Source organism: Liolophura sinensis, unplaced genomic scaffold (genome assembly GCF_032854445.1).
Source record: "Liolophura sinensis isolate JHLJ2023 unplaced genomic scaffold, CUHK_Ljap_v2 scaffold_14, whole genome shotgun sequence".
NCBI classification, from domain to species: Eukaryota; Metazoa; Mollusca; class Polyplacophora; order Chitonida; family Chitonidae; genus Liolophura; species Liolophura sinensis.
Genome location: NW_027017953.1, coordinates 876,970 through 902,858, shown reverse-complemented (window position 1 = coordinate 902,858; position 25,889 = coordinate 876,970). Strand labels below are relative to the sequence as shown.

At 41.7% G+C, this 25,889-nt stretch overlaps 2 protein-coding genes across 3 annotated transcripts in view; one reads left to right on the top strand and one right to left on the bottom strand.

Annotated features, from left to right (window-relative positions):
- Positions 1-48: 48 nt before the first annotated feature.
- LOC135481260 (putative hydroxypyruvate isomerase) lies at positions 49-7,936 on the top strand. The gene is made up of 8 exons (XM_064761108.1): positions 49-321; positions 2,089-2,200; positions 3,093-3,180; positions 3,423-3,501; positions 3,645-3,694; positions 5,934-6,003; positions 7,076-7,210; positions 7,513-7,936. The coding sequence occupies exons 1-8, from the start codon at positions 114-116 to the stop codon at positions 7,569-7,571; spliced, it is 801 nt and encodes a 266-aa protein (XP_064617178.1). The 5' UTR covers positions 49-113; the 3' UTR covers positions 7,572-7,936.
- A 1,887-nt stretch (positions 7,937-9,823) lies between these two features.
- LOC135481281 (F-BAR domain only protein 2-like) overlaps positions 9,824-25,889 on the bottom strand; it is a 59,993-nt gene continuing 43,927 nt past the window's right edge. For both annotated transcript variants that reach the window (XM_064761130.1, XM_064761131.1), the window contains 9 exons: positions 23,635-23,699; positions 20,456-20,616; positions 19,525-19,676; positions 19,065-19,273; positions 18,238-18,393; positions 17,828-17,960; positions 16,433-16,635; positions 15,599-15,828; positions 9,824-15,396 (listed from right to left, as the gene is read on the bottom strand). In XM_064761130.1, the coding sequence (XP_064617200.1) occupies positions 15,353-15,396; positions 15,599-15,828; positions 16,433-16,635; positions 17,828-17,960; positions 18,238-18,393; positions 19,065-19,273; positions 19,525-19,676; positions 20,456-20,616; positions 23,635-23,699 (1,353 nt within the window). In that variant the 3' untranslated portion in view covers positions 9,824-15,352. The remainder of the gene's footprint in view (positions 15,397-15,598; positions 15,829-16,432; positions 16,636-17,827; positions 17,961-18,237; positions 18,394-19,064; positions 19,274-19,524; positions 19,677-20,455; positions 20,617-23,634; positions 23,700-25,889) is intronic.

The window sequence follows — 25,889 nt, the reverse complement described above, 5'->3', positions numbered from 1 at the left end:
ACGTGATAATGTTGACAAGTAGAACACGCCGTGCATACAGATCAATTTACAAATCTTTATTTGATATTTTCAACAGCGTTGCCTCGGAAAGAGTGGGCCTGGTTCCTCTGACAATGTCTTCAAAAATGCCTCTCAAGTTTGCAGCCAATCTGTCCATGATGTTCACAGAATTTCCAACTCTCGCTGAGCGATATGAAGCTGCCAAAGATGCAGGCTTTAAATACGTGGAGGCGACATTTCCTTATGGAGAAGACGCTGGAACACTGGCAGAGGCGAGAAGAAGGGCGGGATTAGAGCATGTATTAATCAACGGTTGGCCAGGTATTGATAGTTTTTATGTATCAAGCTGAAATGATAAAGCATATTTATTATGATGCATCAGAAGCTCACTAGCTGTTTTACGGACCTCAGATGTTGTATGTATGGACCTATACATATATAGTCATTAATCAAACGACTGGAAATTCGAAAGTATAGATTCTCTGCTTTCACAGTATGTTTGTAGGGTGCTGTTACGTACGTGGTATAGACAACACTTTTGTGGCATAGACAATGTTACGCTTGTGTGGTGTAGACAACACTTGTGTGTTATAAACAACACTTGTGTGGTTAGACAACACTTGTGTGGTATAGACAACTTTACGCATGTGTGATATGTACAACACTTGTGTGGTAAAAACATTATACGTGTGTGGCATAAATGACACCTGTGTGGTATAGATGACGCTTTTGTGATATAGACAATGCGTGTGTGGTATAGACAATGCTTGTGTAATATAGACAACACTTGTGTGGTAAAGACATTATATACGTGTGTGGCATAAATGACACCTGTGTGATATAGATGATGCTTGTGTGATATAGATGACACTTGTATGGTATAGACAATGCTTGTGTGGTGTAGACAATGCTTGTGTGGTGTAGACAATGCTTGTGTGGTGTAGACAATACTTGTGTGGTATACACAGTGCTTGTGTGGTATAGACAATGCTTGTGTGGTGTAGACAATGCTTGTGTGGTATAGACAATGCTTGTGTGGTGTAGACAATGCTTGTGTGATATGTACAACACTTGTGTGGTAAAGACATTATACGTGTGTGGCATAAATGACACCTGTGTGGTATAGATGACGCTTGTGTGGTATAGACAATGCTTGTGTGGTATAGACAATGCTTGTGTGATATAGACAACACTTGTGTGGTAAAGACATTATACGTGTGTGGCATAAATGACACCTGTGTGATATAGATGACGCTTGTGTGATATAGATGACGCTTGTATGGTATAGACAATGCTTGTGTGGTGTAGACAATGCTTGTGTGGTATAGACAATGCTTGTGTGGTGTAGACAATGCTTATGTGGTATAGACAACACTTGTGTGGTAAAGACATTATACGTGTGTGGCATAAATGACACCTGTGTGGTATAGATGACGCTTGTGTGGTATAGACAATGCTTGTGTGATATAGACAATGCTTGTGTGATATAGACAACACTTGTGTGGTAAAGACATTATATGTGTGTGGCATAAATGACACCTGTGTGATATAGATGACGCTTGTGTGATATAGATGACGCTTGTATGGTATAGACAATTCTTGTGTGGTGTAGACAATGCTTGTGTGGTATACACAATGCTTGTGTGGTATAGACAATGCTTGTGTGGTGTAGACAATGCTTGTGTGGTATAGACAATACTTGTGTGGTATAGACAATGCTTGTGTGATATGTACAACACTTGTGTGGTAAAGACATTATACGTGTGTGGCATAAATGACACCTGTGTGGTATAGATGACGCTTGTGTGGTTGTATGGTATAGACAATGCTTGTATGGTATAGACAATGCTTGTGTGGTATAGACAATGCCTGTGTGTCATATGTGGGATTGTTTGTCAGTAACTTGTTGGCCAGAGGTCACTGTTTATCTTGGGCACTTTCTCCACCCATAATTCTGACCGCCATTGTGTCTTAATAGTAAGTGTGAACAATTCTTGAGTTAAACAACAATGAAATAAATAAACAGATTAGATTTGTCACTTACTACATCAGTTGTTCTGTGTAAATCTGTCATTCATTTGATGCCAGGTGAACTGTCAGCTGGTGACTTGGGAATAGCAGCACTGAGGTCTAGAAAACTGGAGTTTGTGGACAAACTGGAGATGTCAATAAAATATGCAAATGCATTGAACTGTAAACGGTAATGTTACCAAACTTTTGTTCGACTGTACCAGTACATGCAAACTGCCATGGCCACAATAATGGAAGAGATTTGACATCTTAGGGGGAATATTTGCTTGAAATTTAGTGATGGAATGACTGTTTTAGGTGGCCTAGTGGTTAGAGCATCTCCCTCGAAGCCATGAGACTTGGCACTTGTCCCTGGCTCACTTGATGCTGAGCAGTAAGAGGTCAGAACAAGGAAACAGGAATGGTTGGCCCGGTGTCAGTAAAATGTGATTGGTATCCTGGCATGATACTTCAGTGGCGGCAGCACTTCAGCGGCATGCACTTTGCCTGCCACGAGAAGACACAGTATACATTGCATGTAAACACCCCTAATGACTCCTCCTGGTCAAATGACTGAAAAATTGACTGAAACCCGAAAGAAGTCATGTAGCCGTGCATACATAGTTTAGAGAATTGAAGATACATCATCAGTATAACAATATAGTTTTTGCATTCTATTAAGTGAAAACTAAAGCATGCATTTACTAATAAGTTTTATATATTTTATTGTTAAACCAGTGAGAATTGTTGTGGATTTTCTGTCACATTATCGTAGGGAGGCTGAGTGTATTGTGGATTGTCTGTCTGTCCAGAATGTACATTATGGCACGGAAGCTGAGTGTATTGTGGATTGTCTGTCTGTTCAGAATGCACATCATGGCACGGAAGCTGAGTGTATTGTGGATTGTCTGTCTGTTCAGAATGTACATCATGGCACGGAAGCTGAGTGTATTGTGGATTGTCTGTCTGTTCAGAATGCACATCATGGCACGGAAACTGAGTGTATTGTGGATTGTCTGTCTGTTCAGAATGCACATCATGGCATGGAAGCTGAGTGTATTGTGGATTTTCTTTCTGTTCAGAATGCACATCATGGCTGGGAAGCGACCAGAGGCTGAAGAAGATGTTTATCTGGAGAACATTAAATATGCAGCTGACAGATTACAAAAGGTATATGTGCTTATGTGTAGCTGTACTTGTATGTAGCTGTTTTTAGATTGCCATTAAACATAACAGAGTCATTATTTCTCTGATCATTTGTTTTCTTTGTTTTCACTTTAATATAAAATATAAAATTAATAGTTTAATTGTAGTTAATTGTAATTAACAGTTCATTTGTACCAGCGCACATTTAAACTGAACATTAAAATTATTTGTTGTGCTGGTAATGTGTTAAATTTTGACCTCTGCAGGAAGGCATCCTGGCCCTGATTGAAGCAGTCAACTCAAAGCTGTCTGCCCCTGGTTACTTCATGGATGAACCAGAAAGAGGTAAAACAGCTTAGCTCTAATTGACAATTGTCATGTTGATTCAAAAAGCTATACTGCTACCAGCACCTAAATTATTGCTGATTACTGGAATTACCATGTTCATAATGTAACTTGGTATTCTTATTTTTTTATTTTTTTTTCAGGATTGGAATATGTGAAGAAGATCAATCACCCCAATCTGAAGTTTCAGTTTGTGCGTATAATCGTGAATTTGTGTTTGCCACAAAATGAAATGATCTCCTGAGTGTAGTTATTACTGATATTTCTTAACCTGTCTTAATAGCCCAGCTACGTGTATAACGATTGATGCCTAAATGGATATGATTATGGTATAGGTTAACATGATGATGCATGCCAGCTGTAGTGACACTGATTGTACATGTGTACACTGTACAGCTGTAGTGACACTGACTGTACATGTACACAGTGTACAGCTGTAGTGACACTGATTGTACCTGTGTACACTGTACAGCTGTAGTGACACTGATTGTACCTGTGTACACTGTACAAATGTAATGACACTGATTGTATCTGTGTGCACTGTACAGCTGTAGTGACACTGACTGTACATGTACACAGTGTACAGCTGTAGTGACACTGATTGTACCTGTGTACACTGTACAGCTGTAGTGACACTGATTGTACATGTACACAGTGTACAGCTGTAGTGACACTGATTGTACCTGTACACACTGTACAGCTGTAGTGACACTGATTGTACATGTACACAGTGTACAGCTGTAGTGACACTGCTTGTACCTGTGTACACTGTACAGCTGTAGTGACACTGATTGTACCTGTGTACACTGTACAGCTGTAGTGACACTGATTGTACCTGTGTACACTGTACAGCTGTTGTGACATTGATTGTACCTGTGTACACTGTACAGCTGTAGTGACACTGATTGTAAATGTATACACTCTACAGCTGTAGTGACACTGATTGTACCTGTATACACTGTACAGCTGTAGTGACATTGATTGTACCTGTGTGTACACTGTACAGCTGTAGTGACACTGATTGTACCTGTATACACTGTACAGCTGTAGTGACACTGATTGTACCTGTGTACACTGTACAGCTGTAGTGACACTGATTGTACATGTACACAGTGTACAGCTGTAGTGACACTGATTGTACCTGTACACACTGTACAGCTGTAGTGACACTGATTATACATGTACACAGTGTACAGCTGTAGTGACACTGATTGTACCTGTGTACACTGTACAGCTATAGTGACACTGATTGTACATGTACACAGTGTACAGCTGTAGTGACACTGATTGTACCTGTGTACACTGTACAGCTGTAGTGACACTGATTGTACCTGTGTACACTGTACAGCTGTAGTGACATTGATTGTACCTGTGTACACTGTACAGCTGTAGTGACACTGATTGTACATGTATACACTCTACAGCTGTAGTGACACTGATTGTACCTGTATACACTGTACAGCTGTAGTGACATTGATTGTACCTGTGTACACTGTACAGCTGTAGTGACGCTGATTGTACCTGTATAAACTGTACAGCTGTAGTGACACTGATTGTTCCTGTGTACACTGTACAGCTGTAGTGACACTGATTGTACCTGTGTACACTGTACAGCTGTAGTGACACTGATTGTACCTGTGTACACTGTACAGCTGTAGTGACATTGATTGTACCTGTGTACACTGTACAGCTGTAGTGACACTGATTGTACCTGTATACACTGTACAGCTGATTGTACCTGTGTACACTGTACAGCTGTAGTGACACTGATTGTACCTGTGTACACTGTACAGCTGTAGTGACACTGATTGTACCTGTATACACTGTACAGCTGTAGTGACACTGATTGTACCTGTGTACACTGTACAGCTGTAGTGACATTGATTGTACCTGTGTACACTGTACAGCTGTAGTGACACTGATTGTACCTGTGTACACTGTACAGCTGTAGTGACACTGATTGTACCTGTATACACTGTACAGCTGTAGTGACACTGATTGTACCTGTGTACACTGTACAGCTGTAGTGACATTGATTGTACCTGTGTACACTGTACAGCTGTAGTGACACTGATTGTACCTGTATACACTGTACAGCTGTAGTGACACTGATTGTACCTGTATACACTGTACAGCTGTAGTGACACTGATTGTACCTGTATACACTGTACAGCTGTAGTGACACTGATTGTACCTGTATACACTGTACAGCTGATTGTACCTGTATACACTGTACAGCTGTAGTGACACTGATTGTACCTGTATACACTGTACAGCTGATTGTACCTGTATATACTGTACAGCTGTAGTGACATTGATTGTACCTGTATGTGCTGTACAGCTGTTTCCCAGCATTAAACTGTGGGCAATTTTGGTCTAATTAAACAACATGCTACTCTATGTATCATGCTCAGTTCACTCATGTTTTGCAGGACTTTTTTCATGTACAGATCATGAGTGGAAATTTGACTGAAAATTTGAAAAAGTTTTTGCCACACATAGGTAAGCTTTGAATAGTAGTTAATTTTGAACAGGACACAGCTAGTTCATACATCTGAGTCAGTTTGGACCAGGACACAGCTAGTTCATAAGTCTCTGAGCCAGTTTTCACCAGGACATAGCTAGTTCATTCATCTCTGAGCCAGTTTTGACCAGGATATAGCTAGTTCATACATCTCTGAGCCAGTTTTCACCAGGATATAGCTAGTTCATATGTCTCTGAGCCAGTTTTGACCAGGACATAGCTAGTTCATACATCTCTGAGCCAGTTTTGACCAGGACATAGCTAGTTCATACATCTCTGAGCCAGTTTTCACCAGGACATAGCTAGTTCATATATCTTGACCAGGATATAGCTAGTTCATACATCTCTGAGCCAGTTTTGACCAGGACATAGCTAGTTCATATGTCTCTGAGACAGTTTTGACCAGGACATAGCTAGTCCATGCATCTCTGAGCCAGTTTTGACCAGGACATAGCTAGTTCATGCATCTCTGAGCCAGTTTTGACCAGGACATAGCTAGTTCATACATCTCTGAGCCAGTTTTGACCAGGACATAGCTAGTTCATACATCTTGACCAGGATATAGCTAGTTCATACATCTCTGAGCCAGTTTTCATCAGGACATAGCTAGTTCATACATCTCTGAGACAGTTTTCACCAGGACGTAGCTAGTTCACACATCTCTGAGCCAGTTTTGACCAGGACATAGCTAGTTCATGCATCTTTAAGTTGGCAAGTTTTTTCGGAGAAAAACACATTCATTGGCTGCTTTATATGATGCTGCTTACTGTGCAATGAACATTCTGATATTGGGATCACACAGTATATATAATGGTGTTTCACTGAGGCATAATATTGAAGACACCAGAGATCAGACTCAGGCCATCTTGACACTGTCTGAACAGCAGATAGTGTCTGTACACTTTGATCTTTTGCATGAAAAGGCAACACTGTCTAATAAAATTTAAATGTGTCATTTTGTATTACAAGATTAATTAATTACATTTAATTATTACATAATTAAATCTTTATGAATTGGATTAGTCCCTCAATGGCTTACTCATCTTGCAGGTCACATCCAAATCTCCCAGGTACCTGACAGAGGAGAACCAGATGACCAAGGGGAGATAACCTACCCATACATCTTCAGACTGCTACAGGAGCTGGGATATGACGGCTATGTAGGGCTGGAGTACAAACCAAGAGGTGAGAAGTTAGCTTTGTACATTAAGAGATCACTTGTATATTGTGCTTAGATATGATGTTTTCCTGTTTTCTTTGCATTTTGTAATAAGCCTGTAGTTTAGTAGAATAGTCTTCAACATTTTCTGAATCTCTTTTTTTTTTTTTTTTTAGGCTGCACTCAAATGACATGTATTTCTTTGTTATTTTGTCTTCACTGTACAATTCATTTAACTGTATTTTTGGAGATGTAAAGCTCAGTATATTTATCGTAAGTTTATTTTTATTTATCCAGACTCCTACAGTGACATTTCTCTTCCCATCAGGTACTACACTTGAGGGATTACAGTGGTTGGAGAAGGCTGGATGTGACTTGACTCTTTAACACAGTGTAGGAGTCAGTAATACAGGAGAGCTGAGAAGCAATATAACCAGAGCAATTGTCTTAGCAACATTCTGTGAGGAGTGAGTGAGTGAGTGAAGCTGTTCATTTGTAACCACATCTGTATTTTACACTCAGCTTCTTGACCCAGCTAAGAATAGCGTTATGTATGTTCTATTCTTGTGGGAATGTTAATCAAATTTTCAACTTGATTTCTGAAACCGTCAATCCCTAAAAGTGATACAAGTAAATTCTGTCATTCATACATATAGAGCATAAGCTCACAAAATTTTGCTTAAGCATATGGAAGAAATGAATGTTAGAAAAGCTGTGAGCCCATTTCCATGGATAAGCTGATTTACATTAAATGTGACCAATCACACTGAAGCAGTTTGAATTGGAAGCATGATAATTCTAACCTTACCTTTCACCGGCTCTTCAGAAAAGTAAGGCAGTATAAAATCTGGAGGACGTCTGCCTCAACATAGGCAGATGGGCTGTCTCAACATAGGCAGATGGGCTCTCTCTAAAAATAGGCAGATGGGCTTGTCCTATCTTATTTTGCTGTGGAGTCCTGTGTTGTTTGATTTCCACAATGACTCTTGTATCTCATAACCAGTGTAGTCCTATAAATGTTGGAGGATGTGTGAAACATGTCACCAAAATTTTGATTGATTCTCACTGAAGGTGACTGAGGAAAGTTTCACTGTTCTGGCTCATGGTTTTGATCACAATTTAATTCCTACATACATCTATATGTACCTGCAGTTACCTGCAGTACGTGCCAACGTGTGACCAGCGCTCCAGGCACACGTACTCGTTACCTGCAGTACGTGCCAACGTGTGACCAGCACTCCAGGCACACGTACTCGTTACCTGCAGTACGTGCCAACGTGTGACCAGCACTCCAGGCACACGTACTCGTTACCTGCAGTACGTGCCAACGTGTGACCAGCGCTCCAGGCACACGTACTCGTTACCTGCAGTACGTGCCAACGTGTGACCAGCGCTCCAGGCACACGTACTCGTTACCTGCAGTACGTGCCAACGTGTGACCAGCGCTCCAGGCACACGTACTCGTTACCTGCAGTACGTGCCAACGTGTGACCAGCGCTCCAGGCACACGTACTCGTTACCTGCAGTACGTGCCAACGTGTGACCAGCCCTCCAGGCACACGTACTCGTTACCTGCAGTACGTGTCAACGTGTGACCAGCGCTCCAGGCACACGTACTCGTTACCTGCAGTACGTGTCAACGTGTGACCAGCGCTCCAGGCACACGTACTCGTTACCTGCAGTACGTGCCAACGTGTGACCAGCACTCCAGGCACACGTACTCCTTACCTGCAGTACATATCTAGATGTGACCAGCACTCCAGGCACACGTACTCGTTACCTGCAGTACATATCTAGATGTGACCAGCACTCCAGGCACACGTACTCGTTACCTGCAGTACGTGCCAACGTGTGACCAGCACTCCAGGCACACGTACTCGTTACCTGCAGTACGTGCCAACGTGTGACCAGCACTCCAGGCACACGTACTCCTTACCTGCAGTACGTGTCAACGTGTGACCAGCGCTCCAGGCACACGTACTCGTTACCTGCAGTACGTGCCAACGTGTGACCAGCGCTCCAGGCACACGTACTCGTTACCTGCAGTACGTGCCAACGTGTGACCAGCGCTCCAGGCACACGTACTCGTTACCTGCAGTACGTGCCAACGTGTGACCAGCGCTCCAGGCACACGTACTCGTTACCTGCAGTACGTGCCAACGTGTGACCAGCGCTCCAGGCACACGTACTCGTTACCTGCAGTACGTGTCAACGTGTGACCAGCGCTCCAGGCACACGTACTCGTTACCTGCAGTACGTGCCAACGTGTGACCAGCACTCCAGGCACACGTACTCCTTACCTGCAGTACATATCTAGATGTGACCAGCACTCCAGGCACACGTACTTGTTACCTGCAGTACGTGCCAACGTGTGACCAGCACTCCAGGCACACGTACTCGTTACCTGCAGTACATATCTAGATGTGACCAGCACTCCAGGTACAAGATCCTTCCCTCTTCAAATTCACTGTCATTGTATCTGTGAAACATTCTTGAGTATGCCAATCACTTCACACATTCAGCCATCATAGTGCAGTTAAAATAATCTCTCAGAATGATTGATTAGTTGACTTCACTGTCTACACATACATGTAGTATATGGGATGTAAAAAATCAATGAAAACAAGACGCAGGCAAAGTTCTTGATAAAATTGCTTTGTATTTCTCACAATTGTACAGACATTGATGATATTTCATATCCAGGGGTTCATCTTCCCACTTAGTGCACACCTCATCAAGATACATTACAAAGGGGGATAACTGGAGTAGCAGAAGCACCGTCAAGATTAAGTATTCACAGAGACATCACATGGCCCTGGTAGACCAGGGTACCTTGGGCATGGATTTCACGGCCTTAACCACCATGTGGCTGACACGGACATGAGGAAGATGAGGACAATGTGGCAGTAGATGAACATGATAAACAGCATGGACGACAAACATGTACCCTTCAGAATGGAGGTTGTGTGATGAGAGCAGAAGATGTGGCCTTAATTCACGATAATGCCACATACACTATAGCAGTGCAGCCAGCCCTAAAGGAATTGGAACACGGGAGAAGAGCTGGAACATGGGAGAAGAGTTGGAACATGGGAAAAGAGTTGGAACATGGGAAAAGAGTTGCAAAATAAATGACAACTGTATTCAAACAGGCCTTTCTGGGGAAATAGCTTAAAGAATTGCGGTGTCTATATATTTCATCTGGGTGATCAACATGGGTCATCAGAGTTGATGATATTAACTGGTCCACAACTTGATGACTAAAATAAAAGCTGTGACCTATTTGAAATATGCCACAACAGAGTTGTTACATGGGTTTAGCAGAGAGCAGGCGGCAGAAAACAGACATTGTCCATATACATGAACACATTCCTCTTTGTATACCTGATTATTAAATGCACTGGTATGAAACAGTAATGAGTGACAAACTGACAGATGTTCTCACTGATAGCGAGGAGCAAAAACTATACAAGACAAAGGTTCAACTACTGTTGTTATCCACTACCTTCAACCACAAACATAATTTACATACTAATAATAAATCTCTAATATTGCTGCCTGAAGACTGGACACTACAAAGGTTACAGCCTGAGGTATGGAACGGACATAACCAGTACCTTTAGGGGGGAAGTGCACAGCTTTGTACAGAAGTTCATGTACACAGGACAAAAGTTTCACCATTTATCTACCATGTTTTATGGTATCAATGATGACCTAATTTGTGTTCAAAGGCATCCTGAAGCCAGAGAGGCAACCAAACCAATACAGAATTACACCCAGGTCACAATACCCTTCCTTCAGTGTTACAATGGAGACGGTTCCCATTGATATTGCAATGTTTGAGCATGATTGTTACTAGTAACCTACTTGGCCGACTGCATGATGCTTCTAGCCCTTGATTACTAGTAACCTACTTGGCTGACTGCATGATGCTTCTAGCCCTTGATTACTAGTAACCTACTTGGCCGACTGCATGATGCTTCTAGCCCTTGGTTACTAGTAACCTACTTGGCCGACTGCATGATGCTTCTAGCCCTTGGTTACTAGAAACCTACTTGGCCAACCGCATGATGCTTCTAGCCCTTGGTTACTAGTAACCTACTTGGCCGACCGCATGATGCTTCAAGCCTGGCCTCATTTTCTCAGCAAGTCCTGCAGCACAGTTACAATGTAGCACATTTACAATGTAGCACAAAATCCCCAACAAATCTGACCAGTAAAGTATGAATTAAGATGAATATTGAAGATATACTTGATAACATTTTGAACACGAAAATTCAGTGTTCAAGTTTGGGCACATCACAGAAATAATTACATAACATGCCCAAATAAGAGACTAGTGCTCTATGTGTCAAACCCTGCACTATGTAGTAGAATTTGTCCAGGATTTAGGCTAGGTGAGGATTAGTCTTCAAGGATCGCTTCCCACCTCAAGCTTTCAGGGACCACTTCCTATCCGCTGATGATGATATGAGGCAAGTATAACCTATCAACATGTATCTCTATAGATCAAGCCAGAATAACCCATGTCATTTCAGTTCCAAATAGTCCTGGCACTGTATCATTGTAAACCGTGTTTTGAGAGGAAAATTTGTTCATTCATTAGTAACAGGTTCTTGCTAAACTAACGAGCACATAACTGTATATTTAACTACATTCTTGTATATATATATATATATATATATTGATGTACATATACTTACACCTTCTTAACCTTTACTCCAGGGGTGACTATACAGCCTCACAGTTAACACACCACAAACCCGCACCAGGATCTATTTCACTTCTATATCCCGTCAATATGAAGCAACATCAAACACATCAGGAGCATTCAAATTCTGATGTCAATAACATCTGGGATGCATGAAAATAATATTGTATGATTACAACAAAAACAAAAAAGGAGAAAAAAAAATGAATGGATACAGTGTAGAGTGCATCTGAGTGGTAAATACATGTAGGTCAACACCCAGGCTAAACAGTTCTCACGGAGAGAGAGATATACCTGTATGTATATATATATAGATATATACATATAACATATATATAGAGTGTAAAGGTTAACAAGATATGCACAGCCCAAAAGAAAATTACAGCAGGTAAATACACCTCACCACTGGTATTTTCCTTATAATCAAGTCATTATATTATTCAATATACAAAACCTTTTCATATACAATTTTGGAGTTTATACATAATTTTCATATATATGTACACATTTCTTAACGAATGGTGGTGGAGTATTGCCTTCAATCTAATAGCATAAGATGGGAATCACTTGGCTTTTTTAATGCAAATAAGAATAGAAATAAGGTGGATGATCCTGTGTGCTAATGACATAGCAATATGTCCTGAACACTTCACCTGTATGTTCTGACACCTGTGTGTTCTCAAACCTGTATGCCCAGACACCTGTAGAACACAGATTCTGCTTAATATATATGGTCTTGAGTATATACAAATTTTGTGACTTATTAACTACACAGCATCTGTTCTGTTACACTGATAACCTAATTACTGTGACATTGAAGACGATGAATTTGTCAAGTGTTTACAGTCGTTATCGCTGCTGTTCTGAAAGCTACCAGTTAGATGTTTACACTGGGTTTACCGGTCTCAGTATCTAATATCAATAGTAAAGATAATTCCACATCGACATTTCTGGAAATTATTCAAAAGTTCAAAAGCATTCACTGACAGTATGTGTTATTTTCATACGATTTGAACATGTAATGTCTTAAGAAGGTTGCTACTGATGGCTATTACAACTAACATGACTGAATATAGGTACATCCATTGACATATAATATAACAAAATAAGTATATTTTAAAGGGATTGCATTTAGAACGACGCAGATATATTTTTACATGTAAAAATTAGTATCATACAAATATTGCGGAACTTTTCTGATGCACAAGGACATTTAGTTGTTATTCTTGAAATATCCCAAATACTAGCAACTCCTGGATACTGCTTCCTGAGACGGAAATAAACTATCTTTGTCACATTACAGCAAATGAGTTACTATTTTGGTTAAAATTAAATAATTTAAAACTACATTCTGATTGATAGTCTATAGCAGCCTTGATAGACCTAGTCAAAATGGTCAACAACAGTTCCACTGCTGTCACGTGATCAGCTGTTTTGGCAGGACACAAACTGAATCAACATATGCAGTCAGCAACTGACCATCTGCTAGCACTGGGTCAGCAACTGACCGTCTGCTAGCACTGGGTCAGCAACTGACCGTCTGCTAGCACTGGGTCAGCAACTGACCGTCTGCTAGCACTGGGTCAGCAACTGACCATTGCTAGCACTGGGTCAGTAAGGAAGTTGTCACAGCAGTCACAGCCAGAACAAGGAACAGCTACCTCCGTCACAGCTCATGAGAACATGTCAGCAGGGCCATGACCACTAAGATTGCAGGTTATCCTTCATCATCCCAATCATCGCAGACATGAACACCACTCAGCTTACAGTACACTTTGTCTGACCTTTGTCACAGTATTAAAATTCATTGCATCTATATGTTCTGCTATGTACATATCTATATGTATATAAACATTTATTTATACATATATATTACTATTATTCACAATTTATGGGTAGCTGAAGACTGCGTGGGTATAATTCCATCCTCCTACTATGACGGCCAGACTGTAGTCGACCCACAGCGCACACTAACTGATCACTGTCCCCCTTCACTTCTGTAATTGTCATACATACTTCCCGGCACTGTTACATTGTAGTCAACCCACAGCACACACTAACTGATCACTGTCTCCCTTCACTTCTGTAATTGTCATACATACTTCCCGGGACTGTCACAATGTAGACGACCCACAGCACACACTAACTGATCACTGTCTCCCTACACTTTTGTCATTGTCATAAATACTTCCTGGGACTGTTACACTGTAGTCAACCCACAGCACACACTAACTGATCACTGTCTCCCTACACTTCTGTAACTGTCATACATACTTCCCGGGACTGTCACAATGTAGACAACCCACAGCACACACTAACTGATCACTGTCTCCCTACACTTTTGTCATTGTCATACATACTTCCCGGGACTGTTACACTGTAGTCAACCCACAGCACACACTAACTGATCACTGTCTCCCTACACTTCTGTAACTGTCATACATACTTCCCGGGACTGTCACAATGTAGACAACCCACAGCACACACTAACTGATCACTGTCTCCCTTCACTTCTGTAATTGTCATACATACTTCCCGGGACTGTCACAATGTAGACGACCCACAGCGCACACTAACTGATCACTGTCTCCCTTCACTTCTGTAATTGTCATACATACTTCCCGGGACTGTCACAATGTAGACGACCCACAGCGCCCACTAACTGATCACTGTCTCCCTACACTTCTGTAATTGTCATACATACTTCCCGGGACAGTTACACTGTAGTCGACCCACAGCACACACTCAATGATCACAGTCTCCCTACACTTCTGTAATTGTCATACATACTTCCCGGGACTGTTACACTGTAGTCGACCCACAGCGCACACTAAATGATCACTGTCTCCCTTCACTTCTGTAATTGTCATACATACTTCCCGGGACTGTTACACTGTAGCCGACCCACAGCACACACTAACTGATCACTGTCTCCCTACACTTCTGTAACTGTCATACATACTTCCCGGGACTGTTACACTGTAGCCGACCCACAGCGCACACTAACTGATCATTGTTTCCCGACACTTCTGTAACTGTCATACATACTTCCCGGGACTGTTACACTGTAGCCAACCCACAGCACACTAACTGATCATTGTCTCCCTACACTTCTGTAATTGTCATACATACTTCCCGGGACTGTTACACTCTAGCCAACCCACAGCGCACACTAACTGATCATTGTCTCCCTACACTTCTGTAATTGTCATACATACTTCCAGGACCTGTAACACTCTACACGACCCACACTAATTGATCACTGTCTCCCTACACTTCTGTAATTGTCATACATATTTCCTGGGACAATCACACTGTACACAACCCACAGCACACTAATTGATCACTGTCCCCCAAAACTTCTTTAATTGTCATACATACTTCAAGGAACTGTCACACTGTACACGACCCACAGCACACACTAATTGATCACTGTCTCCCTACACTTCTGTAATTGTCATACATACTTCACTCCAGGCTCTGGATCCACCAGGTATTTACCTGTAAACACAACAATTTCACATGTTTATTCACTTGTCTCATTTTTGCATGAAAATCAAAACGGAGTAAATGTAAAAAGTTGCAATGAGATTTAATTTACTTGATTGAATGTTGATTTAATCCCATCTACCACACATATAGTAACAATATGAAGTGATTTAAGGATTAATATTTCAGTACTGTTCTCTAGGGTATCTCTCACCTGAAGCAAACCTCTTTTTGGACAAGGATAACCTGTAGCCGGGGCCTAGCAGTTCAAAGTCCACCCCTGACAGTGTGGCCCCCTCACAGGTGAACTGGAGAGCCGTTGTGGACGGGGTGCTGGGGCCCTCCGTAAGACTGAACTTGGCACGTAGACAACCCTGACTGCCCTCTTCACTCACGTCAGATATGTCATTCAGCTTCCATCTCGCTCGCTTTGTCTCTGGATTCCTGATGAGGATGAGATAAAATCACAGGTGAGACACCAGAGCATAGGAGCTGTCCACAGCGAAAGCACTTGTAGAAAGATTTAAATCTGCATGAATAATTATTTGGGCACATTTCTGACAGACTCGCTCTGCCTTCAGCGGAACATTGTGAATGATCTAAACCTATCTATGCCTTTAATGTAATGTGAGTTGAAGTGAACACGCACTAATCACTCAGTCATCTATAAATGTCAGAAATAATGTGGAGATGTATAGAAAATGCGGCACATATTGAAGTGAGGTGGGTTGAAGTGAGGTGAGGTGGAGTGGGGTGGGATGAGGTGGGTAAAGTGGGTTGGGGTGAGGTGGGGCGGGGTGAGATAAGGTGGGTTGAAGTGAGGTGAGATGGGGTGGGGTGGGATGAGGTGGGTTGGGGTGAGGCAGGTTGGGGTGAGGTGGGGTGGGGTAAGATAAGGTGAGTTGAAGTGAGGTGAGGTGGGGTGGGGTGGGATGAGGTGGGTTGAGGTGAGGTGGGTTGAGTTGGGGTGGGGTGGGGTGGGGTGTGGGGGTTGTATGGTTGGGGAGGGGTGGGGGCGTAGTAGGAGGTTGCTACATTGCTGACTCACCAGTCACTGGGGGGTATACTCTGAACACTCGTCACCCCACCGTCCACTGTCACAGCCACAGTGATATTCTTCAGGGTGCAGGGCCCAGACACACAGCTACTGTTAAAGCGGTAGTCCAGGCGGTACTCTGTGTGAGTGGGTTCACATTTCCAGTAAGAGATCAGCGGTAACGGCGTACTCTCCACCCCAGGCTTTGTCTTCACCTGAGGACAGAGGAAGATTTGCCAGACTGTGATATCTAGTATAAAGTAATGTCTAAATTCACAAAAGCTGCGACTTCCCCCTCAAGAGTGCCTGCCACCTCGCACTCGGGTCACTCACTAAACGAATGGAACCTGTGAAAGGATATGCTATCAAAGATTTGACCAAATGACTGACCAACAAAATGACAGTACAGCCGACCTGTAGACCTCCTTAGTTACTGCTAAAACTGTCATCAATAAAATATGAGTGCTATGCCCTTCATCAACACCCACCGTTTTGTTACATGCATAACCAGCATAACTTTCTCTTCTCAAACGCACTAATCTCAAACGGACTAATCTCAAACACACTAATCTCAAATGGACTAATCACAAGTAATGACTTCAGCTATTACTCCCCTCGGGCAAAGGACCATACGTGTAGTCTTCAATCTACATTGGCAGAGATTTACAACTGACTTGGACTTCTCAGCTCATTTGTTCAAAAGTGTCTTAAGACTTAATACCAGCTTAAACTTTGATCCAAATCTTTTGTACTGTTTTGACTCTTAAAATTGTAAATCTGTAATATTTAATACCGGTATTAATACGCTTTTGATAAACCAGGTGCTGACAGTGAGTCCAGGAGCAAGTTCACCATGATGAACAATACGGTTTATGCTCATGACAAACTTCAGCACATGTATCATCATCTGATAATTACAGAGCGCAACCTACCTGATATTTGATATCATCATATGATAATTACAGAGCGCAACCTACCTGATATTTGATATCATCATATGATAATTACAGAGCGTAACCTACCTGATATTTGATATCATCACATGATAATTAGAGCATAACCCACCTGCTATTTGATATCATCATCTGATAATTAGAGCTTAACCTACCTGATATTTGATATCATCGTCTGATAATTACAGAGCGCAACCTACCTGATATTTGATATCATCATCTGATAATTACAGAGCGCAACCTACCTGATATTTGATATCATTATCTGATAATTACAGAGCGTAACCTACCTAATATTTGATATCATCACATGATAATTACAGAGCATAACCCACCTGCTATTTGATATCATCATCTGATAATTAGAGCTTAACCTACCTGATATTTGAGTGTATCTATGTTGAAGTAAGAGGCAGTTTGTATCATCATATGGTGATTACACAGTGTAACCCACCTGATATTTGAGTATATCTATGTTGAAGTAAGAGGCAGTTTTATTCTGTTCACCCTGATGTTTGAGGTGTTCTGTTAGTGAAGACATCTCAAACGAGTAGATTCGGCCTTCTGAGGAGCTCTGCACTGTGTCCCTGGTTAACACAAAAATTATACATCACCTAACAAGTTCTCCATTTTTCAACTTTACACTCAGTTTTACATGGTTAAAGAAACAAAAAGAAAAAGAACACAATAATGACAATGTAGTTTCCTTTAGAGACAATCCACGAAAAAAAATTTGATGGAAGGAGAAAAACAGAAACGCTTTGCAGTGGACAAGTGAGCAAGTCTTGAGGTCTTTCATATAGTACCTCTGTTGAAGAACAAACCACCTAGCCTGTAGAGTAGAGAATGAGTCCCTGTACTTACTCTGTCACCAGCTCCTTGTTGACTAGCACCTGCTCCAGCGGTTCCTGGCTCTTAACTCTGAAGCTGAGCGCAGCTGGGCTCGGGTTTTCTGTGAACACCTTGACAATCCCTGCAGGGAAAGACATCATCAAAGCTCCTGTTGTCCTCACCATGCATCTGAAACAGAGGAGAGGAGCTGTTCAAAATGAAATCAGGGTGAATCATCGCATAATATCATTATAGAGTGATGACTCAAATTTGTCTAAAATAATACATGGTTATAAAAAATTCACACCAATTAGGTCCAATTCATTCCAAACAAGCACAGTGACGTTATAACAGGGAAATAATCGGCTATCAAGCTCAAAATCACAATGGTGAACAGTTTTACTTCCTGGTAATTCTCTCTACATAATGCTATAATTATTATTAGTACAATAATAACCTGCTACAATTACACAATATACTGTCCATCCACCATAATTTTCTTTTTGAGTTGTTTAAAAACACAAAAATGCATTCCACAAGCCTAAACTAAGTATTCAAATAATTCGGGATAGCAGGGCCATGCTCAGATCTAATTCTAGTGGAAAGATTCTATGAACAAAACTTTATAACCAAGCTACATGTAGCTGAAACTGCTTGAGGCTGCTGTAAAAGCACATACACAGGGTTAGGAAAGAGGTGACGAATCTGACAACCCTAAATGACATAACATACATGTATGCCATCCTTGTGATTCGAATTTGTCAAAGATTAAATCCTGATTTCTCTAAAATTAGCTGAAAATTCTCATCCCTGTGCCCAGTTATGTGTACAGCCTGGTACACACAGAAGAGCTGACTTACTTCTTGGCATCAGTTCCTTTGAAGTAGGCGTTGACGGTCTCTGTGAAGGCCACAGCCAGAGGGATTGAGTCTGCCATGCCCAGTGTGAGAGGACTGGGACCTCGGGATGACCCCAAGGATGTGGTCGTGTTGAACGTCACACTACCACTGCTGTCAGAGCGGCTCATTAATGGGGCAGGGCTTATCCTGCCAGCTGGCCGTGCTGTAGCCTGGCAACAAGGATGATTGACAAGTGAGCTACTGCACTACATGAGGTATTATTATGACATGTTACATGTTCACTACATCAACACCTATCACAGCTGTACAATTAAAACTTTCATTCAAACTTCCTAACCTTTGAACATACTTTTCACAAAACATCACACATTTGGATAAAACACGCTTAGGACAGTCTGGAAACACACACTGAATACTTCTGACAACTCTCAGATCAGATGATGAAGTTGGCTCTAAGTACCTGTGTGGAAATGACAGACTTATTCCTTGAGGACGGCCTGGCTAAAGGAGGAGCGGGGAACCCTGTTAGTGGAGAGTGACTGTTTATCATGGGAGGTAACTTTGGTCCGATTGGAGACGTTGGGCCAGAATGGTTAAATAAATCCTCTAAATCTGCAAAGTAAAATATCAAAATGCATTCATTTCCAAAGGGACATATTGCCATTTGGCAAAAACTGTGCTGAAATTTTAAATATTATCTACAAATACATGTAGACATGTTTTCAAATAGATGTAGATAAGACTTCCCGATGTATACTGACCTGTATATGACTTTGAGAGCACAATCAAATGTTTAGTTTTATCTGGAGTTTCCATTAGATCTATCCACTAGCTCAAGTCACTATATTTAGCGATATGGCCGAAGATTTACTTTTTTTGACTGATTTATCTCCCCTAGTAGCACTACCCAGCTAACTTCAAATGTCAGACACAGCATTAGCTTCTGATCTTGTGGTTTTGAATTATTTATCTGATTGTTGATTAACTCCACATGCAAGAATTTTCCACATAAATGATAGCGGTCAGTTTGACATGTGGAGGAAAACAGAATGTTTGGGGAAAGCAGCTAACCATTGGCAGATCACTGACAAACTTTCCTACATGAGACTTATGGACACATGCAAATCACATGACTTTGCAGAAGTTCAGTGGTCTCAAAAAAAAATGTACAAAAGGTCCAATGAGCACTGTCAAATGATTTGTGTCATCATGCCTTGTTATACACAAAATTTCCTATCCAAGGCTGGGTTTCAGACCACATCTTGTGTGTCTAATCAATGAAAAAGCAAGCAGCTTAACCACTTGGCCACGGATTGCTCCCATCTGGTTTTCAGCACAATTACATGACACAGGTGCTTGTTTAGCTTTAGTCCCACCACCACAGAACTTACTGGTGGGATGGGCAGGCGTGTTGGCCACACTACTAGTGGCACTGGTGTCCACCGTGGGGGAGAGCGGGGAGGGCAGGGTGTAGTTCCCCCCGGTGGGCGTGGAAGCGCTGGATGCTGGGAACAGGTCCAAGTTCAGTAGGTCCTGGCTGGGTTTGGAACAGCTAAAACACAATGACAACGACCAGGCCAGATTAAAATAAAGGTAAGGAAAACATCAAAAAGATGCAAAACTTATGATAGACTGGAAAAAGTTATGGAAAAAGTGATATAAATATGGTTTTAATATCTGAAAATATTTGCACGATGAGCGTCAAGACATGTATGCTCTAAATCAAGATGTTAACTATATTTATTTGTCCTACAATTCCATTTCTTCTCACAAATGTGCTAAAACAGAGTTTTAATCACATTTATAATTTCAATACATTCACTAATACTGATTTATTGCATGTGTTTGGACATAAAAAACAAATTTAGATTTACATGCAGAAACAGGGTCTCTCTGAACATGCAGTACAGTGCAGCTGTATATATCAGAGCAGCATACCACATACTGTGCCCAGAGAAACTCACTCAGAGATAACATCAACACACAGTACAGCTGTATAGACCAGAGCGGCATACCACATACCGTGTGCAGAGAAACTCACTCAGAGATAATATCAACGTACAGTATAGCTGTATAGATCAGAGCAGCACACCACATACCGTGCGCAGAGAAACTCACTCAGAGATAACATCAACATACAGTACAGCTGTATAGATCAGAGCAGCACACCACATACCGTGCGCAGAGAAACTCACTCAGAGATAACATCAACATACAGTACAGCTGTATAGACTAGAGCAGCACACCACATACTGTCCTCACACAAACTCACTCAGAGATAACATCAACATACAGTACAGCTGTATAGACTAGAGCAGCACACCACATACTGTCATCAGAGAAACTCACTCAGAGATAACATCAACACACAGTACAACTGTATAGATCAGAGCAGCACACCACATACCGTGCGCAGAGAAACTCACTCAGAGATAACATCAACATACAGTACAGCTGTATAGACTAGAGCAGCACACCACATACTGTCCTCACACAAACTCACTCAGAGATAACATCAACATACAGTACAGCTGTAGAGACCAGAGCAGCACACCACATACTGTCATCAGAGAAACTCACTCAGAGATAACATCAACGTACAGTACAGCTGTATATATCAGAGCAGCATACCACATACTGTGCCCAGAGAAACTCACTCAGAGATAACATCAACACACAGTACAGTTGTATAGATCAGAGCAGCATACCACATACTGTGTGCAGAGAAACTCACTCAGAGATAACATCAACACTCAGTACAGCTGTATAGACCAGAGCAGCACACAACATAGTGTCATCAGAGAGACTCACTCAGAGATAACATCAACATACAGTACAGCTGTATATATCAGAGCAGCATACCACATACTGTGCCCAGAGAGACTCAGAGATAACATCAACGTACAGTACAGCTGTATAGATCAGAGCAGCACACCACATACTGTCATCACAAAAACTCAGAGATAACATCAACATACAGTACAGCTGTATAGACCAGAGCAGCACACCCACATACCGTGCCCAGAGAAACTCACTCAGAGATAACATCAACGTACAGTACAGCTGTATAGATCAGAGCAGCACACCACATACTGTGCCCAGAGAAACTCACTCAGAGATAACATCAACACACAGTACAGTTGTATAGATCAGAGCAGCATACCACATACTGTGTGCAGAGAAACTCACTCAGAGATAACATCAACACACAGTACAGCTGTATAGACCAGAGCAGCACACCACATAGTGTCATCAGAGAGACTCACTCAGAGATAATATCAACATACAGTACAGCTGTATAGACTAGAGCAGCACACCACATAGTGTCATCAGAGACTCACTCAGAGATAACATCAACATACAGTACAGCTGTATAGACTAGAGCAGCACACCACATACTGTCCTCAGAGTAACTCACTCAGAGATAACACCAACGTACAGTACAGCTGTATAGATCAGAGCAGCACACCACATACCGTGCCCAGAGAAACTCACTCAGAGATAACATCAACATACAGTACAGCTGTATATAACAGAGCAGCACACCACATACCGTGCGCAGAGAAACACACTCAGAGATAACATCAACATACAGTACATCTGTATAGACCAGAGCAGCACACTACATACCGTGCGCAGAGAAACTCACTCAGAGATAACATCAACGTACAGTACAGCTGTATAGATCAGAGCAGCACACCACATAGTGTCATCAGAGAGACTCACTCAGAGATAACATCAACGTACAGTACAGCTGTATAGACCAGAGCAGCACACCACATAGTGTCATCAGACAGACTCACTCAGAGATAACATCAACATACAGTACATCTGTATAGACTAGAGCAGCACACCACATACCGTGTGCAGAGAGACTCACTCAGAGATAACATCAACATACAGTACAGCTGTAGAGACCAGAGCAACACACCACATACTGTGTGCAGAGAAACTCACTCAGAGATAACATCAATGTACAGTACAGTACAGCTGTATAGACCAGAGCAGCACACCACAGTGTCATCAGAGACTCAGAGATAACATCAACATACAGTACATCTGTATAGACCAGAGCAGCACACCACATACAGTGCGCAGAGAAACTCACTCAGAGATAACATCAACATACAGTACAGCTGTATAGACCAGAGCAGCACACCACATACCGTGTGCAGAGAGACTCACTCAGAGATAACATCAACGTACAGTACAGCTGTAGAGACCAGAGCAGCACACCACATAGTGTCATCAGAGAGACTCACTCAGAGATAACATCAACACACAGTACAGCTGTATAGACCAGAGCAGCACACCACATAGTGTCATCAGAGAGACTCACTCAGAGATAACATCAACGTACAGTACAGCTGTATAGACCAGAGCAGCACACCACATAGTGTCATCAGAGAGACTCACTCAGAGATAACATCAACGTACAGTACAGCTGTATAGACTAGAGCAGCACACCACATACTGTCCTCAGAGTAACTCACTCAGAGATAACATCAACACACAGTACAACTGTATAGACCAGAGGAGCACACCCAATACTGTGTGCAGAGAGACTTACTCAAGAGTATCTGAGACAGATTGGGATCTTTTCATCTTATCCACAGGAGTCTGACTTCTTCTTTTCTGTAATTAAAAGGCTACAACATGAACAACCCCATCACCACCCACAGGGATTCATTTCCAAGAAGTACCAGAAATTATTACTGTCTTATTTATCATTTGATTTGGTCGGCATTAGTGCATTTGATCACTGCAGCAGACCGAAAAAAATGTAACAGGACATAAGCTGGTTGAGTTGTAATGAAGACTTATGAAGACAAAGAGCTTGCCTGTAGGAGACACATGAATGTAAAACTTCAGCTCAACTGCATGAAGTACTCAATTCATGAATTTGGTAATTTACAGTAATTAACATGCACACAGACCATCAGACCCTTGTGTCATCATGCTTTATATGCATATAAAACTTCAGGTCAATACATGCAGTATTTTTTGAGATAACATCACTAACATTTTGATTCGAACACATAATACACTAACTCAGAAATTTGGTAATTTACAATATTTAATATGCACACACCATATATACGATGGAATATCCCTCTGGTGTGATTGCTCTGCATGTGTGCAAACCCTGAGTTCAATAAATGTAGTACTTTTTGAGATACCACCCCTAGTATATAACACTGATTTTAATATGCAATACATTAAGTCAGGAATTTTTGGTATTTAATATGTACTTGCCGAATCATTGATGGAATATCTTCCTCGTGCTGTTGTGCTCTACACAGATGCAAACCCAGAGCCCAATACATGCAGAACTTTTTGATTTATTTATTTACGATTGGTGTTTTACCAACCACAGGCTGCAGGCAGACCTTCCCATTTACGGCCATAGAGGAACTCACAACGAACACAGTATTTTCGAGATACCACCCCTAAAATTTGTTTAACACGGACTCAGCAACTTATGGCATTTAATATGTACACACCGAATCAACAATGATTATCCATCCCTTCTTCACAGGTAAAGACATGGATGGCTGGGGACAGATCATTACCATCAATAGGGGGTAATTCCAGTCTTAATACCATTATCCACCCCTTCTTCACACGTAAAGACATGGATGGCTGGGGACAGATCAGTAGGAGGTAATTCCAGTCTTAATACCATTATCCACCCCTTGTTTACACATAAAGACATAGATGGCTGGGGACAGATCATTACTATCAGTACAGTGGCATTTAATATGTACACACCGAATCAACAATGATTATCCATCCCTTCTTCACAGGTAAAGACATGGATGGCTGGGGACAGATCATTACCATCAATAGGGGGTAATTCCAGTCTTAATACCATTATCCACCCCTTCTTCACATGTAAAGACATGGATGGCTGGGGACAGATCAGTAGGAGGTAATTCCAGTCTTAATACCATTATCCACCCCTTGTTTACACATAAAGACATAGATGGCTGGGGACAGATCATTACTATCAGTACAGGTAATTCCAGTCAATAGGGGGTAATTCCAGTCTTAATACCATTATCCACCCTTTCTTCACACGTAAAGACATGGATGGCTGGGGACAGATCAGTAGGAGGTAATTCCAGTCTTAATACCATTATCCACCCCTTGTTTACACATAAAGACATAGATGGCTGGGGACAGATCAGTAGGAGGTAATTCCAGTCTTAATACCATTATCCACCCCTTGTTTACACATAAAGACATAGATGGCTGGGGACAGATCATTACTATCAGTACAGGTAATTCCAGTCTTAATACCATTATCCACCCTTTCTTCACACGTAAAGACATGGATGGCTGGGGACAGATCATTACTATCAGTACAGGTAATTCCAGTCTTAATACCATTATCCACCCCTTCTTCACACGTCAAGACATGGATGGCTGGGGACAGATCATTACTATCAGTACAGGTAATTCCAGTCTTAATACCATTATCCACCCCTGTTCACACATAAAGCCATGGATGGCTGGGGACAGATCATTACTATTAGTACCGGTAATTCCAGTCTTAATACCATTATCCACCCCTTCTTCACACGTAAAGCCATGGATGACTGGGGACAGATCATTACTATCAGTACAGGTAATTCCAGTCTTAATACCATTATCCACCCCTTCTTCACACGTAAAGCCATGGATGGCTGGGGACAGATCATTACTATCAGTAGGGGGTAATTCCAGTCTTAATACCATTATCCACCCCTTCTTCACACGTAACAACATGGAGGGCTGGGGACAGATCATTACTATCAGTAGGGGGTAATTCCAGTCTTAATA